The sequence below is a fragment of the Vipera berus genome (assembly GCF_964194415.1).
Source record: "Vipera berus genome assembly, chromosome: W".
NCBI lineage: Eukaryota > Metazoa > Chordata > Lepidosauria > Squamata > Viperidae > Vipera > Vipera berus.
The window spans coordinates 57,398,578-57,419,489 of record NC_138210.1 but is presented as its reverse complement, the minus strand read 5'-3'; the positions used below and the strand labels follow the sequence as shown (position 1 = coordinate 57,419,489).

The 20,912-nt window shown below is 41.7% G+C and overlaps 1 protein-coding gene across 2 annotated transcripts in view; it reads right to left on the bottom strand.

Annotated features, from left to right (window-relative positions):
• Positions 1-12,869: 12,869 nt before the first annotated feature.
• Positions 12,870-20,912, bottom strand: part of LOC308676604 (sarcoplasmic/endoplasmic reticulum calcium ATPase 1) — a 44,613-nt gene continuing 36,570 nt past the window's right edge. The window contains exons 20-23 of one of the 2 annotated variants that reach the window (XM_081342510.1): positions 20,015-20,132; positions 19,128-19,245; positions 18,210-18,253; positions 12,870-13,473 (exon numbers count right to left, since the gene is read on the bottom strand). In XM_081342510.1, coding sequence (XP_081198636.1) covers positions 18,249-18,253; positions 19,128-19,245; positions 20,015-20,132 — 241 coding nt within the window. In that variant the 3' untranslated portion in view covers positions 12,870-13,473; positions 18,210-18,248. The remainder of the gene's footprint in view (positions 13,474-18,209; positions 18,254-19,127; positions 19,246-20,014; positions 20,133-20,912) is intronic. The other variant, XM_081342509.1, reaches the window with a different exon arrangement.

Sequence of the window (20,912 nt, the reverse complement as noted above, 5' to 3'; positions counted from 1 at the left end):
ATATTAGCCTTCCTGTAGAGTTGATGTCCCACTCTGATCTATGGTCTGCCACTTGAAGACCTTTTTTATCATATAGATTACCCACAACCCTCTGTTTAAATGTAGATCAGCACTTCTATCATATGCAGTGCCCCCTGAGGACCCTAGGATATTTCAAGAGGGCCAGTAGTGACAAATATGTCATTGGGAACCACAACATCTGCTGAGCGGCCACAGATAATATATGCAAAGAATATTACATTGCACAGAAAACACGCACATACTGTCCTATGCCTGTGTCCGGTAATGGGAAAAGGGTGAGGGATGGATGGTAGCACCACAGGAGAAAAACAAGGTTGGAAGAGGGCCACAGTTTTTTTTTTAAAAAACGATTGAGAAACACAGATCTAGATTATAGTTTCTATAAATAGATACTATGGGGTTATAATATGAATTTTTCAAAAACAAAATTATCATTTTTTTCAGATTGGAAATACAGATAGTCCTCAATTTACAACCACGATTGAGCCCAAAATTTCTGTTGTTAGGTGAGACATTTATTAAGTGAGTTTTGCCCCATTTTATGACCTTTCTTGCCTCAGTTGTTAAGTGAATCACTGCAGTTGATAAGCGGTTGTTAAGCAAATCTGGCTTCCCAATTGACTTTGCTTGTCAGAAGGTCGCAAAAGGTCATGATACACATAACCCCGGCACACAGCAGCGGTCATAAATATGAACCAGTTGCTCAGCATCTGAATTTTCATCACATGATCCTGGGGATAAGTTCCTTTTTTCAGTGCCGTTGTAACTTTGAACGGTCAGTAAACAAACTGTTGTGAGTTGAGGACTACCTGCAATAGGTTTGGATTTTATAAACCCGTTGGCATGTCTGACTTTATATTAACTTATATGCAATCAGAGCTTTCCCTTCCCACCCTTTAACTTAGAACCGCACCTGTCTTTGCTATCACCTCTAGATGAAAGTGGCATGTCTGGTTTTTCCAGTGGCAGGAATAGTTCCCAGCATCTTCAAGAGTTACTCTTGGAAGGATCAAAGAAACAAAACTAGCATTCATATCCAGTGAGTAGCGAATGGAACGCCGTATTGTTATATTAATCAGAACCATATTTTGATCTGGTGAATCATGCTGAATCCAGAGCAGTGTCCCCTCTGTCCAGTTTCTGTGCACTGGGGCATCACAAGAAAAATATTGGGGTTCCATTGCTGAATGAGACAAGTCTTCCTGGTGCTCTGCAGAAGAAAAGTTAGTAATAATAAGTTGAGCTGAAGCACAATTTTTACATTAATTTCACTTAAGAAATTTGAAGACGTTTTAAAGCCTAGGTGCATTTTGGCTACACTTCAGACAGCTCAGAAATTTAAAGGGTAATGATTCTGTTTTAAAGAAGCTTTAATTTTCAATTTAAAAAAAATAAACTTAAAATATTTATAAGATTCATTCCATGATAGTTCTATATATGTCCCAGGTCACCTTCACGTTACAGGCACACTTGCCAAGTCTTAAGAATATTTTATTTTGGCTACAAAAATGTGGAGCACATTCCAGATGTTTGCAGTCTGAGGTATGACAGAGTATTTCCCCATTTAAAAATAATGCCAATTCCACTCACAGATTTGCTATTCAATTCCTGTCCATTGCTTATCACTCTTTAGTAATTAAAGGAATTATCTTCCATCTTCTAAACCTCCATTCATGTGTTTGATTACAAATCCCATCAATATATGTTACAAATAGTGGAAAGTATAGCCCAACACAACTAAAGGATTTTGGTGGGGGGGGGGGGGAAAGCAAGCATCATCTAGATCAGGGGGTCTTCAAACTTGGCCCTTTTGTGACTTGTGGATTTCAACTCCCAGAATTCCTCAGCCAGCCACAAGTCATAAAAGGACCAGGTTTGAAGACCCCTGGTCTAGATTGATGGGTTATAACCTACATCCTACCAAAGATGAATTCATGTAAAATGCCCTTATTCACACTCTTTCCAACCCCACACAAATTTATACTTCTTCCCTATTCATTTTAGTCATTGCCTTTCCCTTATGGTAATAGAAAGATTACTCACCCCACCCCCCTATCCCCAATGAAAAATGGAAGTCGGTTCTGATTCGGCCTCAAGTGTGGTGGAATCTCTAGCTAGAGTGGGGGGAGAAGTGAAAAGACTGGGGAGCTTGGAGTCCTTGCAGACAAGGAATCAACGGAGACCACCACCACCACCATCATCCCACCTTGGAATTCCCAAAGTCTTCATCCAGCTGTTCCCTTGTAAATACCGTAGCTAAGCAATAATAAAGAGGCAACTCTGATTAACTCATGGTGTTGTTCTGGTGCCTGATGCCTGACATAAGGGAAAGAGCTGTTTCCATCTGAAAAATTACCATCACGATCTTCATAGCCTTTTTTCTCATATGCTTTCATTTTTTCTTGGAGGTTGTCAGAATCATTTCCACCTGAAAAAATAGCTTCAGGTAAACCAGAGGTCCCCAACTCTTAGTCTGTGGACCAGCACTGAGCTACGGCATGCCAGAAACCGGGCTGCACAAACAAGCCAAGTCCCACACACAGGATGCAGACAGCACACCAAACCAGGCCCCCTTCAGTCCATGGAAAAACCTCTCTCCATGAAAGAGGTTGGGGGCCACTGGGGTAAACCATCCAGATTCATTGGGAGATGGGTGGTGTATAAATTTAATGAATTATTATTATGCTTCCTTGCACAATCAGCTAGATGTTTAGATAGGATTTGGCATTTTTATCCATCTACAGTATTGAATCCTTCTCAAGAGGCAGATGTTGTTATTATCTATCTAGCCCACTCTTTTTTTTCAGCCCAGAAAATTACCTTTTTCCCAGCCCCACATTTTTCTCCTCTATCCCTCTAACTATTTTTCCTTAAGTGGTCCCTTATGCATATGTTAGACTATCATGGTCACCTTATCCTATAACCATCCACAGTCAAAGGACTTGAGGATTCTGCCTTGCAGATCAAAAGGCAAAGTATTATGGGGTATATTCTTAGTTTATACAGGATGTTGGCCATAACAATAATACCATCTAAGCAATTATCACCATTATTCTTCTTCCACATGCATATATTTTATTGTTAAATATACCTTTCTTCCAGGAGATGACATACAGATATTTAAGTTTTCCCCATTAAAATTAGCCCTGGGAGATTGGGCTGGGATGGATAGGAAGAGAGACTGATTGGCCCCAAGGCAGCTTAGCTAGATTCTGTGGCTGAGGGAAGATTTTAACCTGTCTCTCCTTGGTCCCAGTCAAACGGTGTAATTGCCATATCATGTTGGGTCTTCCTTCTCTTCTTTCTTGTCTAGTAGTACCACATTTTTTGGACACCAATGACTAATTTGAAGGCCATGCTGTTACCTGCTATACTGTCCTACTTAGATTCTTTTCATCCTGGATTTATGCATCATCAACAATACATAACATTTTGAATACAAAATAAAAGATGAATTTCCTACCCACTGTTTCTAGAGCAGACTTCCCATACGGGGTCTTGACAGATAACTCTAGTCATCCCCCAGCCAGCAGGGTCAATGTGGCTAGAGATGGTGAAAGGTCAAAGTGAGGGATGGAGGGAGCTAGGGAGAACAGGCAATTCTGTAACAACTTTTCATTATTAATAGCTTTTAGAATTATAACACTTACTAGTCCTGTTTGGGATCACATGTGGGTTTCCTGACCGGTCATTCCAATGACAGGTAAACCAAGTGGTTTTTTGCACACCAGTTCTGTAGAGCGACAAGCCCCACATAGCATTCAACCTTGCCTTTGGGTGGTGGTACCCCAAATTTACGTACAGCAGTTCATTCCTTTTTGGACCAAGCCAGTTCAGATCTAAGTCACTTGAAGTCAGAGGGTTATCCAGAATGCAGGGTAAAGAAACTTGCTGGAATTCTGGAACATGAGATATAGTTATTAAAACTTTTGTTTCTTTCTAGGAGCAAGTATTTGTTTTCTGATTAGTGTTTGTAGATCACTTTTTCATCACATGGAAGTGCTCAACAAGTCAAATAAAAACAATGATACTTTCAAAATAAAACATATAATTAGTAACCATCAAAGAATTTATAATTGTTACTACCAACCGAAAAAGGAATTTTTCAATTAAAAGTTTCTCAAGAAGAATTCAGTTCTAATACTAGTTAAAATATAATACAGCAAATTCTTAAAATGGATTAAATTAAGCCAGCAAATTAGAATAGGGATCAAATGACAAATGGAGCAATTTACACAGCTTTTAAAAATTAATAAACAATATCTAAACTGATGCTGGGTTGTTGTTGTTTTTTATCCCAATGTTTAATAGTACCTGATGGCTTCCAAAACTGAATTTCAGATCTCCAAGATTTCTGAAAATGGTTAAAATAATGCTTACTGGATACATGTATTGTCTATGTACCGCATTTTTTAAAAAAGAGACAGATCTACAACCTAAAATACATGACATAACAGGAAAAAAGACATGGGGAGTGATAAGAAAAGCGAACAAACCAAGTTATGGTGCTTTCTGATCTCAAACTTGCTACTTGCGAGCCTCAGATATTTGGGTTGGGACTGGCCAAAATGGAAAAAAGACACACATTGTTTCTAAAGTTTTACACTGCACAGAATATCAGAGTTGAAAGGGACCTTGGAGATCTTCTCGTCCAACCCCCTGCTCAGGCAGGAATCTCTATACCATTTCAGACAAATCGTTGTCCAATCTCTGCTTAAAAACCTCCAGTTTTGGAGCATCTACAACTTCTGGTGGCAAGTCATTCCACTGATTAATTATTCTAACTGTCAGGACACTGCTGACTTTCCCATGATATAAAAAGGTAAAGGTAAAGGTTCCCCCGCACATGCACGCTAGTCGTTTCCGACTCTAGGGGCCAGCCCTTGTCCGAGGACGTCTCCGTGGTCATGTGGCCGGCATGACTAGATGCCAAAGGCGCACAGAACGCTGTTACCTTCCCACCGTAGTGGTCCCTATTTTTCTACTTGCATTTTTACGTGCTTTCGAACTGCTAGGTTGGCAGAAGCTGGGACGAGTAACAGGCGGTTCGAATCCCGAGTGCCGCGTAACAGAGTGAGCGCCTGTTACTCGTCCCATGATATACCTACATGTTAATCTGAAATCGGTTATCAGCTCAGTCTTCAACCATCCCCAACCATCTACAAGACCCACCTGTGACTTGGATCACCTGCACGGTTTCCATGGGTGTTTCAGTGGCTGCTGTCCAGTAGCAGGAGAGGCATAGAAGAAGCAAGGAGAACAGAACGGGTGCCATTGTCTCCTTCCTACCAGCTAAAGCAAACAAGGCTCAAACAAACTTAAAGAAGCGGTCAGAACAGCAACAATTTTAGCAAAAGAGACTGCTCTGAAGCGTGAATTCTACATTAAACTCCCTTGAGAGCTAAATGGTTGCCCCAAGGGAGAAGAGAAAAAGCAGAGAAATAATTCCACCAGTGCACAGTAATTGAGAGTGTAAAATTTAGTGCCTAATGTCTATGCAAAATTTATTTCTGTATTTAACACCTTTACTACATTCAAACAAGCCACAGTGGTCTCTTTAGGAACTGTGGGTCTGAGTTCCCAGGTCTGTGCTTTTCCTCTGTTGGTTTTCTTTTTCTTGGGGGAAATGCCGATGTTTAAATAAACCTTGAGAAAACTGGGCCATTGCAGCTCCAGATGGGTTCTCTAAAGCAGACAGAGGTCTCTTCAAAATGAAACAGAAATCTTTGTCAAGGTTGCACACCATTACTGTATTTGGTGGGCTGATTATTAATTATAGCATGTACAATTTTTTACTCTGATTGTTTGCCCTTTCAAACGGTCCATCCCCAAAATATTAGTTTTTCATAATCACGATGGTCATTGCAACAATAGGAATTCTAGGGACATTCTAGGACAGACATGTCAAACACAAGGCCCGGGGGCCAGATCTGGCCCACGAAGTGGTTTCATGTGGCCCGCGAAGCCATCCTGGAAACAGTGAGGGAACGGCCCCCACTGCCTTGGCCCTGGCTCAGAGACCCTCCTTCTGCCAGAGACCCTCATATCTGTCCCACTCCTGCCCAGGCCCCCATAGGCACCCTTGATGCGAATGATGTAGAGCTGGCCACGCCCACCCAGTAGGCCATACGCACTCTAGCCACGCCCACCCAGTAGGCCACGCCCACCCTGGCCATACCCACCCGGCCCCCTGAGGGCAACCGCAATACTGATGTGGCCCTCAATGAAATTGAGTTTGACACCCCTGTTCTAGGACAATATTTTAATGTAGCATTTCCTAACCCTGGCAACATCCAACTGCGTGGACTTTAACTCCCAGAATCCCCATCATTGGCCGTTCTAGTTGTGAAATTCTGGGATTTAAGGAACACACACACAAAGGTAAATGACCAAGGTTGGGAAACAGTTTTAAGGTACTGGGTACAATCCATTTAATGCTACTCACCCTCCAAGAAATTCAGATAGATAGATAGATAGATAGATAGATAGATAGATAGATGGATAGATAGATAGATAGATAGATAGATAGATAGATAGATAGATAGATAGATAGATAGATAGATAGATAGATAGATAGATAGATAGATAGATAGATAGATAGATAGACGGACAGACGGGTGGGTGGGTGGGTGGGTGGATGGATGGATGGATGGATGGATGGACAGACGGACAGACAGACAGAGGATAGATAAGCAAAATGGGGAGTGCAATGATATGAGGGAGTTGTGCAGAAATCTTTGTTACTGGTGTGTGTGTGTATGTTGTTGGCTGGTCTGGTGTGGGTTGGATACTAAAAAGATGAGTGTTGGGAAAATACCAGGATGCTCATAATTAATAACAATTTGTTAAAATGGACCCTAAAAATACAGAATAAGATGACGGAGGTTTCCTCAGGCCCAGGGATTCCCAAACTGTTCAGCTCAGAGATCCCTTCATGAAGTTTCAGATTGTTCCTCAACCCCCAAACATTTACTATCTGAAAATAATCTAATAAATACTATTTTATCTAACACTACTATGAATAATAACAAGAACAATGACTAGCTCCATCAACCCTGGGTATGGTGTGTGTGGGGGGGGGGGCAATATTGGCCACTTTGGAGAATCCTTCTCTAGCCAATCCTTATGGGGAAGCATTACAATTGGTAAACAGACAGTTCCATCATGGTTTTCACAGCAAGAGTATTTGCCAAAATTTTCTCCTCCCTTTCCCTTTTAATGAAACCTGACACAGGCAGTCCTCGGCTTACAACCATTGATTGAGCAACCATTTGGAATGACAACAGCACTGAATAAAGTGACTTATGACCCATCCTCCCACTTATGACTGTTGCAGCTTCCCTGTGGTCACATGATCAAAAATTTGGGTGCTGGGCAACAGGCATGTATTTACGATGGTTGCAGAGTCTAGGGCAGGGGTAGGCAACCTTGGCTCTTTTATGACTCATGGACTGACTCAGGAATTCTGGGAGTTGAAGTCCATGAGTCATAAAAGAGCCAAGGTTGCCTACCCCTAGTCTAGGGGGAGGGGTTTCATGCGATTGCCATTTGCAACTTTTCCAGCTGGCTTCTGACCCGCAGAAGTCAATGGGGAAGCTGGATTTGCTTAATGACTGCAGGATTCAGCTGGATTGATTCACTTGCCAACTGTGACAAAGAAGGTAGTAAACAATTGCCTTCCTTAGCCATGGAAATTCTAACCCCAATTATGATTGTAAGTTGAGGATTACCTGTATAGGGTCACCGCAGCACTATACGTCCTAGAATCTGCAGGAAGGAAAATTGCAGCTATTGATAGATGTTCCAGCCAATGGGAAAACAGCTTCCCACATCCCACCTTGTAAAACGGAATTTTGTCATTTTTCACGTGAAGTATTAGTACCGCTTTATAATAACTATAAAGTACCGCTTTATAGTGAGGCCACATCTGGAATACTGCATCCAGTATTTTGAACACATTACAAAAAAAGATGTTGAGACTTTCGGGAAAAAGTGCAAAGAAGTGCAACTAAGATGATTAAAGGCCTGGAGACTAAAAAATATGAAGAACACTTCCAGAATTTGGGAATGGCCAGTCTAGAGCAGGGGTCTTCAAACCTGGTCCTTTTATGACTTGTGGACTTCAACTCCCAGAATTCCTCAGCCAGCCTGCCTGGCTGAGGAATTCTGGGAGTTGAAGTCCACAAGTCATAAAAGGGCCAAGTTTGAAGACCCCTGCTCTAGAGAAAAGAAGGACTAGAGGGGACATGATAGTAGTATCGCAGAATATAAGAGGCTGCCACAAGGAGGAGGGGGTCAATTTATTTTCCAAAGCACCAGATGGCAAGATAAGAAACAACAGATACAAACTAATCAAGGAGAGAAGCAACCTGGAATTAAGGAGAAACTTCCTAACAGTGAGGACAATCGACCAGTGGAACAGCTTGCCTTCAAACATTGTGGGTGCTTCATCACTGGAAGTTTTTAAGAAGAGACTGGACAACCACTTGTCTGAAATGATATAGACAGGGCTTTTTTTGTCATAGAACGCTCAGAACAGGGTTCCGGCATCTTTTTTGAATGGAACATTGTAGGGTAGGCAAGGCGGGTTGTATGACATGTGTGAGTTCCGGCACCTTTTTCTTTTACAAAAAAAGCACTGGATATAGGGTCTCCTGCTTGAGCAGGAGGCTGGACTAGAAGACCTCCAAGGTCCTTTCCACCTGTATTCTGATTGATCCTTGAACTGTAGGATTCACGTGGCAGCCAAAGACTCATGCAAGAGGGCCTTATTTCAGCCAGCAGACAAAAACGGCTGCCTCTGGCACAGGAGATTCATTGCATTTCTGCAGGCATGCTGCTGCTGTTAATCAGTCATCCCAGGGTGATGGTTTGGGGAGGGGTTGCTGCGGTTTGCAAAAATGTTTTGCAGCTGGAACCAATAATGGATGTGTGGGCAGAGCTCTAACAGCCAGCAACTGATGCGGAAATTAACCATGATACAGGACATTTCAACCCAAGATTTGCTGAGCTGCAAAATAGGCACCGCATCAGGGTGTTGCCAAGCAGGAAAACTAACAATCCTTTCCATACATAAGTATTGTTCCTAACCATCATGTCACCCACATGTGTTTTCTGATGTCACACAAAAACACCACCATTTCATATTGTGCAAAATAGGTGGCAAACTGCCGTACTGATACACTGTAAATAAACAATCATACTTGCATCATGTACTACACATGTATACTGTGTAAGAATAAGTTTGCATTGCAAGGTGTGTTTCATCACAAGTCCTTCTACACACACACACACACACACACACATGGATGCCTATGATTCCGTAGAATGATCTTGCTTTCTTGAATCTCCCATCCTTATTTTAGCTGAGGCATAACAGAATGCCAAAAATATATTCAATATTAACATCTTATCACTGTCTATTAAAATAACAACAACAACATCTACATCTGCCTATCCCAGGTCCTGGTTAAGGACTCTATAGGTAGACAAAAATGCCAAATCCAGTCTGAACATCTGGCTGACTGTGCGATGATCAATAATGATGATGATGATAATGATGGAGACCTTAAAGGGCTTCTAATCCAACCCCTGCTCAAGCAAGAACCCCTGTACAATGTCAGACAAATGGTTGTCCGATCTCTTCTTAATAGCTTCCAGTGATGGAGCACTCACAACTTCTGAAGGCAAGTCACTCCACTGAATAATTGTTCTCACTGTCAGGAAATTTCTCCTTAGTTCTAGGTTGCTTCTATCCTTGATCATTTTCCATCCATTGCTTCTTGTCCTGCCTTCAGGCGCTTTGGAGAACAGCTTCACTCTCTCTTCCTTGTGGCAGCCCCTGAGATATTGGAACACTGCTATCATGTCCCCCCCCCTTGTCCTTCTCTTCATTAAACTAGACCACAGGTCTGCAACCCGCGGCTCCGGAGCCGCATGCGGCTGTTTCAGCCGTCTCCTGCGGCTCCTGGTCCTCTGCCATGTGCAGTCCAAAAAAAAAAAAAGTGGGACTAAAAAAGTTCAACCAATCAATTCAAATATGCAGGGTAGGTGCATATCTGCCTTGGCTCTACTCTTCAGTCAAACCCTGTTCTGCGCATGTACGCGCATGCGCACATATTTTTTGCAGCTCCCAGTTTTTCCTTTTGTGAGGGAACCGGTTCCAAGTGGCTCTTTCACTGTTTGAGGTTGCTGACCCCTGAACTAGACATACCCAATTCCAGCAACCCTTATATGTTTTAGCCTCCAGCCCCCTAATCAACTTTGTTGCTCTTCTTGCACTTTTTCTAGAGTCTGAACATCTTTTTTATATTGTGGTGACCAAAACTGGATGCAAATTCCAAGTGTGGTCTCACTAAGACTTGCTCCAGTCTTGTGCTTTTCAGATGAATTACAATCCACACTCAAGGATTCCTTTGTTGATTTTGCAATTGTGTTGTTTCAGGGCTTTTCAACCTTTTCACCCATTGCACCACTTTTAGGATATGGCAACATCCGAGTACCACCAGTCGCCTAGCAAGGTGTCAAAAACGTGATGACCCCCCCCAAAAAAGGAAAAATAGTGATGAAGTACAGGTAGTCCTTGACTTACAACAGTCGCTTAGTGACTGTTCAAAGTTACAATGGCACTGAAAAAAGTGCCCCCCAAGCCACAGCTGAACAAGACACCTGCCTGCCCGCTCGGCAGCGCTCTTCCTCCTGTCCAAGGTTTTCATTGTTGTCAGTATTTCTGTTGAGGATTGGCAGCGGGGGTGGGGGGGATGTTTGGTTTTTATTCACCCCACTGCTGGGTGGTTGCAGCAGGTTTTGGTCACTTCACATGATCCTGGGACACTGTGACAGTACATTCCAGTTGACCGGCGCTTCTTCTGGGCTCAGCAGAAGCTCCAGGATCAGCGACGAGCTCCAGCTGGAGCCTGGCGCTGATCCTGGCGCTTCTGCTGAGCCCTGACAGCCCCGAAGAAGCACTGATCCTGGCGCTTCCACTGAGCCCTGACAGCCCTGCAGCTCCAGCCGTCTCTCGCTCAGGCTTGTGCGGTGCTGCCACCGGTTCAGTTCATTCCCCTCCCCCGCTACCACTTTTCTAGGGTGGTCGCGTAACACCTGCCAGGTGACAATGTACCACAGGTGGTACCCGTACCACTGGTTGAAAAGCCCTGGTTTAGGCTGCAATTTCCCACCATAAGTATTCCGCACTATGCAACTCCTATTATTCCATCTGTGATTCCATTGGGCCTGCTTCCAAATGAGGCATGTACAGCATGTGTTTTTATTTGTACTTGAAAAACCTCCCATTATGACTTCCTGTTTTTGGAAGTCTTTCTTGAGTGATAGAGCTAAGAATCTTGTATCTGGAAATACCCAAAGTACATTTTGCTGCTGGCAGAGCAGATTTATTTCTGCCCATGCCATGTGATTTGCATTTTCTAACTGAATATGATAGTTTCAATCTGTCTCATACAAAAATAAGCAATTAGCAGCTTTCAGTTTTTTTGTTGGTTTTTGTGCTGTTTTTTTGCATGGGAGAGCCAATTTGGCAATGCCAAAGAGCCTTGGTGGAGCAGTGGGCTAATGCCTCCTTAAGTAACACCAGCTGCCTGCAATTAGTGCAGGTTCGCATCCCACCAGGCTCAAGGTTGACTCAGCCTTCCATCCTTCCGAGGTAGGTAAAATGAGGACCCAGATTGTTGGGGGCAATAAGCTGACTGTGTAATAATGCCGCTTGGGTGTGTGTGTGAAAGCCCTAATAAGCAGGCATATACATAGAATGAAGGCTACTGCTAAGCTTGTAAGCCGCCCTGAGTCTTCGGAGAAGGGCGGGATATAAATGGGATTAAAATAAAAATAAAATAAATGCCACCAGTTGCTCTCTTCCAGAGAAATCCCTCTTTCTGGCCTATTCAGGAGGAGGAACTATAAAGTGGCAACTTCTTTTTTTTTTCTTCCAGATGTTTGCACAACTGTGGGGTGGTGGTGGTTAAAGGTTACGTTCCTTTCAAAATGAGAGTCAAACCACAGTGAAAACAAGCATTTCCTGACAACTATGGCTACAAATATTAAGAGAAATTCAGTACCTTAGTATATGAAGAAAACACTGCTTTTCTGCACACTATGCGACCCAAAGTGCATTGTTGTTGTATGGAGGGGAAAATATACACTGCTTACTGTACTATAGTTCTGTGGGCTAATTCACCCAATATACTTTGTTATAATGTAGTCTGCTTGGGTTTTGATTATGCTTTTTGCCTTAGGATTGATATTTGGCCTGGGCACCGGCTAGTTCAAAATTTTTCAGCTGGTTCCTTATATTTGGATTTTAGTTCCAAGAATTTTCCAGCCAGCACCAAATTTCGGCAGTTAGACCATAATGTTTATGGTTAGCTGTAGAGTTTATGAAACTGAGACATTTGAAGGGTTCAGATGAATAGTTCTGTATAGAGATAGGCCTTGACTTACAACCATTCATTCAGTGACCATTCAAGGTTACAATGGCACTGACAAAAGTGACTTATAACCATTTTTCACACTTACGACCGTTGCAGCATCTCCATAGTCACGTGGTTACAACTGTCCCGGGGTCATGTGATTCCCCTTTTGCGACCTTCTGCCAGTTTCCCTTAATGACCGTGTTACTAACTCATCAACTGCAGTAATCCACTTAACAACTGTGCCAAGAAAGGTCGTAAAATGGGGCAAAACTCCCTTAACTTCTGTCTTGCTTACTGACAGAAATTTTGGGCTCAGTTGTGGTCGTAAGCGGAGGACCACCTATATACTGTATTGGAAGAATACCAGTCTCTGGCCATACTCTAGTGAGTCACACAACAATTAGAGAAAAGCCGGAAATCTTTAATACAGTTAAGAGTTTATTCTTTAATATCAATAAATAAGCAGCTAGAAGAATCTCTTCATTTCCTCCAAGTTGAGGAGTTTCATTTGTTTGTTTTTCCTAACAAAATGTTTCCTTCTGTTTATGTGTGCATTAAAAAATCCAGCCCTTGGCTTGAGGTGGGTTCTAGTCATGAGACGGGGGAGGACGGGGAAACGAACGTAGTGTGGTCACTAAGGCGGAAAGCACTCGGGGCGGTATGTGTCCAAGTGTGTGCGCGCGTGAGCTTGCGTGTGCAAAGGCAAGGACAGGCAGGTGGCTCAAAATGTACAGAAGCCGAGTTGCTGGTGATGTTTGTGGGTTGGGTAGAGAAGCAGCTGGCAGGGAACATGGCGTGGCAAATGTTGTGGCCCACACTAGCAATCCCACTAGCAGAGCGGTTAAGGCGGGGGGGGGGCGGGGGAGAAAGACAATATTAAATAACAGAGGGGCACAGAAGCAGAGATGGGGCAGAAGACAAGACAGTGGGGGTTTGGGGAATGGGCAGATCTTGACGGTTGGGGGGGGACGACGTGGTTATTTCCATGATGACTCAAATGTTCACTTCTTTCCTTCTAAATTGTCTGTAAAAAGGGAGGAAGAGAATAAAGAATAAAGGGCAGAGAATGAAGAAATCAAGACCCCCCACACAGACACACACTGCAAGCAAGATGAATAACCTAGAACTAATTCCTGCAAAAAATTGGTCTGCGATTGGGCTGGGAATGCAAGAGGCCTAATGCGGTTCTCCCTCTTTCTCCAATAGCAAATGGTACTCTAGCAAGTAGCTATTATTGTTCCCCTTTTCTACCTCTATAAGCATTTGTCCCTTCAGCTGATTATATGAGACGTATAATCTCATAATCTAGTAGCCATGTTTGTTTTCTACATCCTATTGGGGAAACCTGCCCTTCTCATTGGAGAAGGCATGCCAAATTCCATGGGTGCATACTCCATTACTTTGAGCTTGCTTTCTCTTCTAATTATTACAATAAACCCTTACAAGATTGTGTACTCCTTGGTATTTGTTGAGGGTAATATTTAAAGTGCAGTCTCTCACTTTATGAACTCCTTCCTTAGAGACACGTACCTGGCAATTATATCCAGAGTACTTTCTTTCCCTCCCAATCTGAGTTTATGCCTTCTGTATATTTTTCAATTCTCTTTTTTTACAATTTTTAAATGGTCCAAGGTATACTTAATACCTTCTATTTCTGATTATTGCTTTTCATGGAATCTAGTGAATGGTTTAAATAAATAGGTTGAAATTTAACAGACATCTCACTAGGTTGGAGAAAACAGGCCTGCATGTTATCTTAATACTGGAGAGAACTCTTAAAAAGAAAAACCATAATGCTGTGCCCAGTTTATGCTTAGAAAATGAGACAAACCATTAAATAGCTTTCCTCTAGAGCTGAGACCTCTCCTGACATGAATTACCTTCCAGATGTTAATAAAAAAAATTGAAGCTTTCCTGGAGATTTTTCATAGTTTAACTGGGCTTCTATTTTCATGTGGATCAATATTTTTGTATGTTGTTCCAGCAGTGATGTTCATTTAAACTTTGCTAACTATTTATATGGTATTGTGGTATTTTATTGTGGACTGTACTGGATATTGCTGAAATCTTCTGATTGTGGAGGTATGGGATGGATGGATGGATGGATGGATGGATGGATGGATGGAGATAGATAGATAGAGAGACAGAGATAGAAAGATGGATAAGAGAGAGAGAGAGAGAGAGAGAGAGAGAGAGAGAGAGAGAGAGAGAGATGGAGATAGATAGAGGTAGATAGAGGTAGATGATAGATAGATAGATAGATAGATAGATAGATAGATAGATAGATAGATAGATAGATATAGATATAGATATAGATATAGATATAGATATAGATATAGATATAGATATAGATATAGATATAGATATAGATATAGAGATAGAGATAGAGATAGAGATAGAGATAGAGATATAGATATAGATATAGATATAGATATAGATATAGATATAGATAGGTAGGTAGGTAGATAGATAGATAGATAGATAGATAGATAGATAGATAGATAGATAGATAGATAGATAGACAGACAGACAGACAGACAGACAGACAGACAGACAGACAGACAGATGTAGATGTAGATGTAGATGTAGATATAGATATAGATAGGTAGGTAGGTAGGTAGATAGATAGATAGATAGATAGATAGATAGATAGATAGATAGATAGATAGATAGATAGATAGATAGATAGACAGACAGACAGACAGACATAGATATAGATATAGATATAGATATAGATATAGATTATAGATATAGATATAGATATAGATATAGATATAGATATAGATATAGATATAGATATATAGATATAGATATAGATATAGATATAGATATAGATATAGATATAGATATAGATATAGATATAGATATAGATATAGATATAGATATAGATATAGATATAGATAGGTAGGTAGGTAGACAGACAGACAGATAGATAGATAGATAACTATATTACAATCAAATAATTCTACTGCTTAAGAACTAATTTTACAAACTGAGTGGAAATTGCTTCCTGTGAACTCTATGTGGCATTGGAGCCTTAGGGGGAAATCAAAGAGACCTGGGGATGTTCACTGCTCTGGATTCATGCTAACCCCAGTGCAGAAAAGCTCACCCAACCCAGAACATCATTTTCTCCACAGCTTTGCCCAAGTATCCTCACCCACCTCTTAAGAAGAAACTGACAACACCAAAAGCAGCCGGCCCACAGAAGGAGCATTCCCCTTATGCTGTCCAGCAAATGTGTGGCCAAGCAATGACTTAAATCAGACGTTTGCCTAAGCATGACACGAAGGCAACAAAGGCACAGCTAGCCACAGTCGGGAAGGCTGTGGAAAGCAGAAAAGACTTCTGTGCAAACAAAGGTCAGGACAGGACTATCCTCTCATTGAGATAAACACAGTGAAGTCAGAAGCACCTCAGAAAGGGCACCAAGGCCAAAAATGGCCTGGAAAAAGCACAACGTAAGAAAAGGTCTGACTAACAGAAGTACAATTTGGAATGTAACATTTAGGGTTTCTAGAATCCAACAGATAAAATTGTAAAATGGTTTGCGCTGAAAGTTACCCCTGTCTTTTTTTGTTAAAGGACCCTATGAATTATTATTATTATTATTATTATTATTATTATTATTATTATTATTATTATTATTATTATTATTATTATTATGTCTAACCCCCTGCTCAGGCAGGAAACCCTACCATTTCAGACAAATGGCTGTCCAGTGTCTTCTTAAAAACCTCCAGTGTTGGAGCAGTTCAGCGGTTTCAAAACTGAACTCTAAACTAAACCACTCTAGGATTCTTTAGAAATTTCTGAGATGTTCCTCAAAGGAAGGATCAGTAAACTCAGGCAGCAAACTTTCCCTAAGAAGTAATTTGCCTACCCTGCTGAGCTTCCTCGGCAACACAGGAACTGCAGAAGTCGTAAGAGGTGGTGATGGCCATTCATACAGGGGTCAGTTTTAATGTCAAAAAATGCTCCTTTTTTCCTCAATTATCTGTCTTTCATATAACAACTGCTGAGAGGATGGGAGATGACTTTGACAGAAATACACAAGATCCGTCTCCAACGTGATTGAGATATGTGTGAAAGACGTTTTAGGTCCACAACAGACAAATACTGGAAGCGGTTCAGATACATTCCTAAATTACTGAAGTGTAAAAAAGAGAAGGCATAGCACAATCAAACCTGCAAGAGTCTGTTATTATAACCAAACTCAATAAAGCTATATATATATTTTCCTTTCTCTGAAGTTGACTTCTTTCTTGGATGGAGTCCCCTTAGTGGTGCTGACGTCAATCTTGCAAATCTGATTATGTTGTAGTACCTCCTTTTCTTAATAGTTCAGTGAAGGAAAGAGGGGGTCTGTCTAAACCGCTTCTGAATATTATGTCTCTTGTGAACATAAAATATGTTCTTTTTTTGCCCTAGTAATAAATCTCACATGTCTCTGTCAAGGTTATTTTCCCTACTTTTTATAGCAACATTACAGATACACTGGTTCAGCAGTCTTCTAAGAAATGCTTAGAATTGTAATTTTGCTTATTTGTATATCTTGACACATGAGCAAAACTACCGTTTCCAGAGTTTCAGCGGACTGAGATAGGAAGCAATCAATAAAACAGATTATTATTGTACCTTTCCTCCTCCTTCTCGCTTCATCACTAATTCATTTACATTCAATATTATGCATAAAGGCTTCATTGGGGATGAAGCAGAAGGTGGAGGAAGAGAAGAATGAGGGTACACTTCCTGATTATTCCTATATTCACATTACCTACATCTACTATATAGGTAGAGTCACCAAGACTGGTTAGATCAGACTCCAACCTATTCCGGGAAGATCAGTGGATTAGGCCTGGTTCTATATTCTCTAAAATATTTGAAGTTCTCTAAGCAGATACATGAAGGGACACGGTGGCTCAGTGGGTTAGGACGCTGAGCTTGTCAATCAGAAGGTCGGCAGTTTGGCGGGTCGAATCCCGAGTGCCGCGTAGCAGAGTGAGCGCCTGTTACTCGTTCCCAGCTTCTGCCCACCTAGCAGTTCGAAAGCACGTAAAAATGCAAGTAGAAAAATAGGGACCACTACGGTGGGAAGGTAACAGCATTCCGTGCACCTTTGGCGTCTAGTCATGCCGGCCACATGACCACAGAGACGTCCTCGGACAAGCGCTGGCTCTTCGGCTTTGAAATGGAGATGAGCACCAGCCCCTAGAGTCGGAAACGACTAGCACGCATGTGCGGGGGAACCTTTACCTTTACCTTTAAGCAGATACACAAAGATTCTTTGGCAGACGTGTTAGTCCCACCATCTTAAAAATGCTAAATTTGAAACCCCTTGGAAATTCAGCCTGCTCTGCGGGCATTCAAAACATAACGTTTATAGTGGATGTTTATTGAAATGGCCACGACCATTCATTCCAGCAGGAGGTTGAATTTGTGGAACGTGGAGCCTTGCACTGATCAGATTACCATCAACCAAACATTTCCTGAAGGAATGGTACTCTTGGAATAATTCTCTTTCAGGGAAGGATTTTCTGTCTCTTGCCCTATGAAGCAAGCCCTCTCCCCCGATGTGGATGGACCCTAGTTTCCTGGACAATGTCAGCTGCAGCAAACAGACTGTCCAAGCAAAAAAGAAACATTTTCCCCAGCTCCCCACAGATATTGCCTATTTTTCTGCATAGATCAACAGACAGATATGAAGGAATTGCCAGAGAACAAACAAGGCATGCAATTGAGGGTTGTACAGTAAGATACCTGGGAGGCAGGATACAGGAGAATAGAGGGGGAAGGAGTTTATGCTACAGGATGGAAAGGATAAAAGAAGCCAGAGTTAATGGAGATTAGGAAGGAAATTCACAAGAAGAGGAGAATATTATTAGTCTGGATGGAATGAGTAAGTAAAATAAATGACTGAAGGAATGATTAGCAACCCATAAAGGAGGGAGAACTCTTTAAAATAAGAGATACGCAAACAACTGTTCCTTTTCTCTTTGGCTATATCTTATTACCCAGAACTCCCAGATGGTTTACCAAAGATGCTTTTTCAAAAGGTAACTCTTTGTTTTTCCTTGAAGAACTGAAGAAGCTTCTGGGATGAGAAGCGAAGCTTCTTCAAAGAAAAACAAAGGAAATCCAGTTGTCTTTTGGAAAAAAAACACCTTTGGGACAACCGTGATCTGGATGACTGAGAATCTCCACAGACACCCAGATAATTCCCATCTGCCTCTGTGCTTCCTCTGGTCTAACAGGACCTACTTTAGCTTCAGATTTAAAAAGTGAAACCAAGGATCCAGGGGCAACTCCACAGTTGGACAAAAGGACTCTTTATCAGAATTGTACGTTCCTTGGGACTGAGATCAGATGCATCTGGATGTGCTCCATGGAGTTCATCAGGAAGGAACCCAAGTGACTAAGGACCAAATCCTATATTTAAAGATGTGTTACACTGAATGAGTGCAGATGGGAATTCTAGCCTAATAGAGGAAATACCAGAGGAAGGCAGGAAATAATTACAGAGAGAAAGATCAGAACGGGGGAGGGAGGGGGACATTCCATTTCTTATTTTCTCCAACTTGATGATTTTGTTTTCATGGATTCCATCTGGGAAATCCACTTCCAGTATGAAAGAAAAGGCAAAGGGCTGGGAAGATAAAGTAGGTTAGGGAGGCTTACGCTCCAGATAGTTCCGGGCAACGAATTTGAGACATTCATCCAGAAAGATGACAGGCAAGGATATTTTCAACACCACGAGCCAGTGGTGCAAGTCCAAGTGTGTCAGTTTGAAGATCATCTGGAAAGCACAAGAACAACAATGGAGACATCAATAGAGAAATATGTATTTTCTTCTACCTTTCCGCTCCTTGTCAGAATATGTACTAAACTGACTTAAATGATAGGCTAAATGAGATATAATCAGCTGAATCCTGATTAAAGATTAGATTTAATAAATGGGACTTGTAACTCCAAGCACGTAGGAGTGTATAAATCCTTTGATGGAGGAATTCTGGAATAAATGGGAGAACACTTGAAGCATCTCTTTTGGAGCTATTTATAGAACCTGTTTCTTCTAGACTAACTCTTTTGCTTTCAGAAGCTACTCTGTTACCTTGTGAGCATGCGTGCATGCATAGCTGCTTCACTTGTTATTTTCCCCAGCAAGCGGAGTTGGCTGTGCATATGCACACATGAAGAAGCAGCCAGAAATGGATTCTGGAACAGCGGTAGAAGCCTGGAGCAGACTTCTCCAGCTAGAAGAACAACTATTTGAATGATTGGGCTTTGCCATGCCTCAGATCTGAAGGCAAAAAGGTTCATAGAGAAGCATGAATCTAGCACCCATCTGCTACTCCCTAAAACTTCTGGGTGTGTTTGTCATGTAGCTGTCCTCTTTAGGTGCCACAGGATCCTGGAAATGACAACGGTTGCTTTGAAGAGCTGAAGAAAAGTAATGCTTTATTTGCACCCCTGCAGACTCCATGGTCCCTTTTTATTTTTAAATCCAAAAGTAAAATCCCCCAGCCCTCACTGATCAAAAATACGATGTGGTCACTATTACTTACAGGCAGGGGATCAACATAAAGGATGACAAAATGCAGAGACATGGAGAGGCAGATAGATCCCAGAAGCCAGAAGTTCACCCAGGGAGGCATCCGTACCAAGGACTGGTTCTCTGAAAGGCTATTGTGAAGAGAGAAATGGGAAATTAAATCAAAGTTATAATCTCCACTGTGCTTTTGAAATGAGAGCCCCCAGTCTTAAATAATCAATCTGTGCGAATACATAGCAACTAGTTCTCAAAAAATAAATAAATAAATTGAGATACATGAGAAGTGAGTAGCTTTTCTTTGAGTAAAAGGTTAATTTGATAGATTTCAGCTCTGCAATGAAGGTTCTAGCCCTGGGAGTTAGTAAATGGGTGTATTTGAAGATTTTATTTATTTATTTATTTATTTATTTATTTATTTATTTATTTATTTATTTATTTATTTATTTATTTATATTTGTATACCGCCCTTTCCCGAAGGACTCAGGGCGGTTTACAGGGTAATTAAAACAAGAAATACAAAAGTTAAAAAAGATTAAAAAAATTACAACAGTCCCTGAAAAGGTAAACACCCCCAATTAAAATTAAAATTACAATTCTCAGCCTGGGCCAGAGAGCTCGAAGAGCCAGGTCTTCAGGTCCCGGCGGAATGAACAGAGGTCGGGGGCAGTCCTAAGCTCCACGGGCAGCTGGTTCCAGAGGGCAGGCGGCACCCTGAGAAGGCCCTCCCTGTGGGAGCGCACTGGACGAAGGGAGCTTGATGTTCCCTCAGATATCCCGGACCCAAGCCATTTAGGGCTTTATAGGTCATTACCAGCACCTTGAATCTCACCCGGAGGGCAACCGGAAGTGGAAGAACACATTTCAGGTAGTCTTCGATTGACAACCATAACTGAGCCCAAAATTTATGTTTC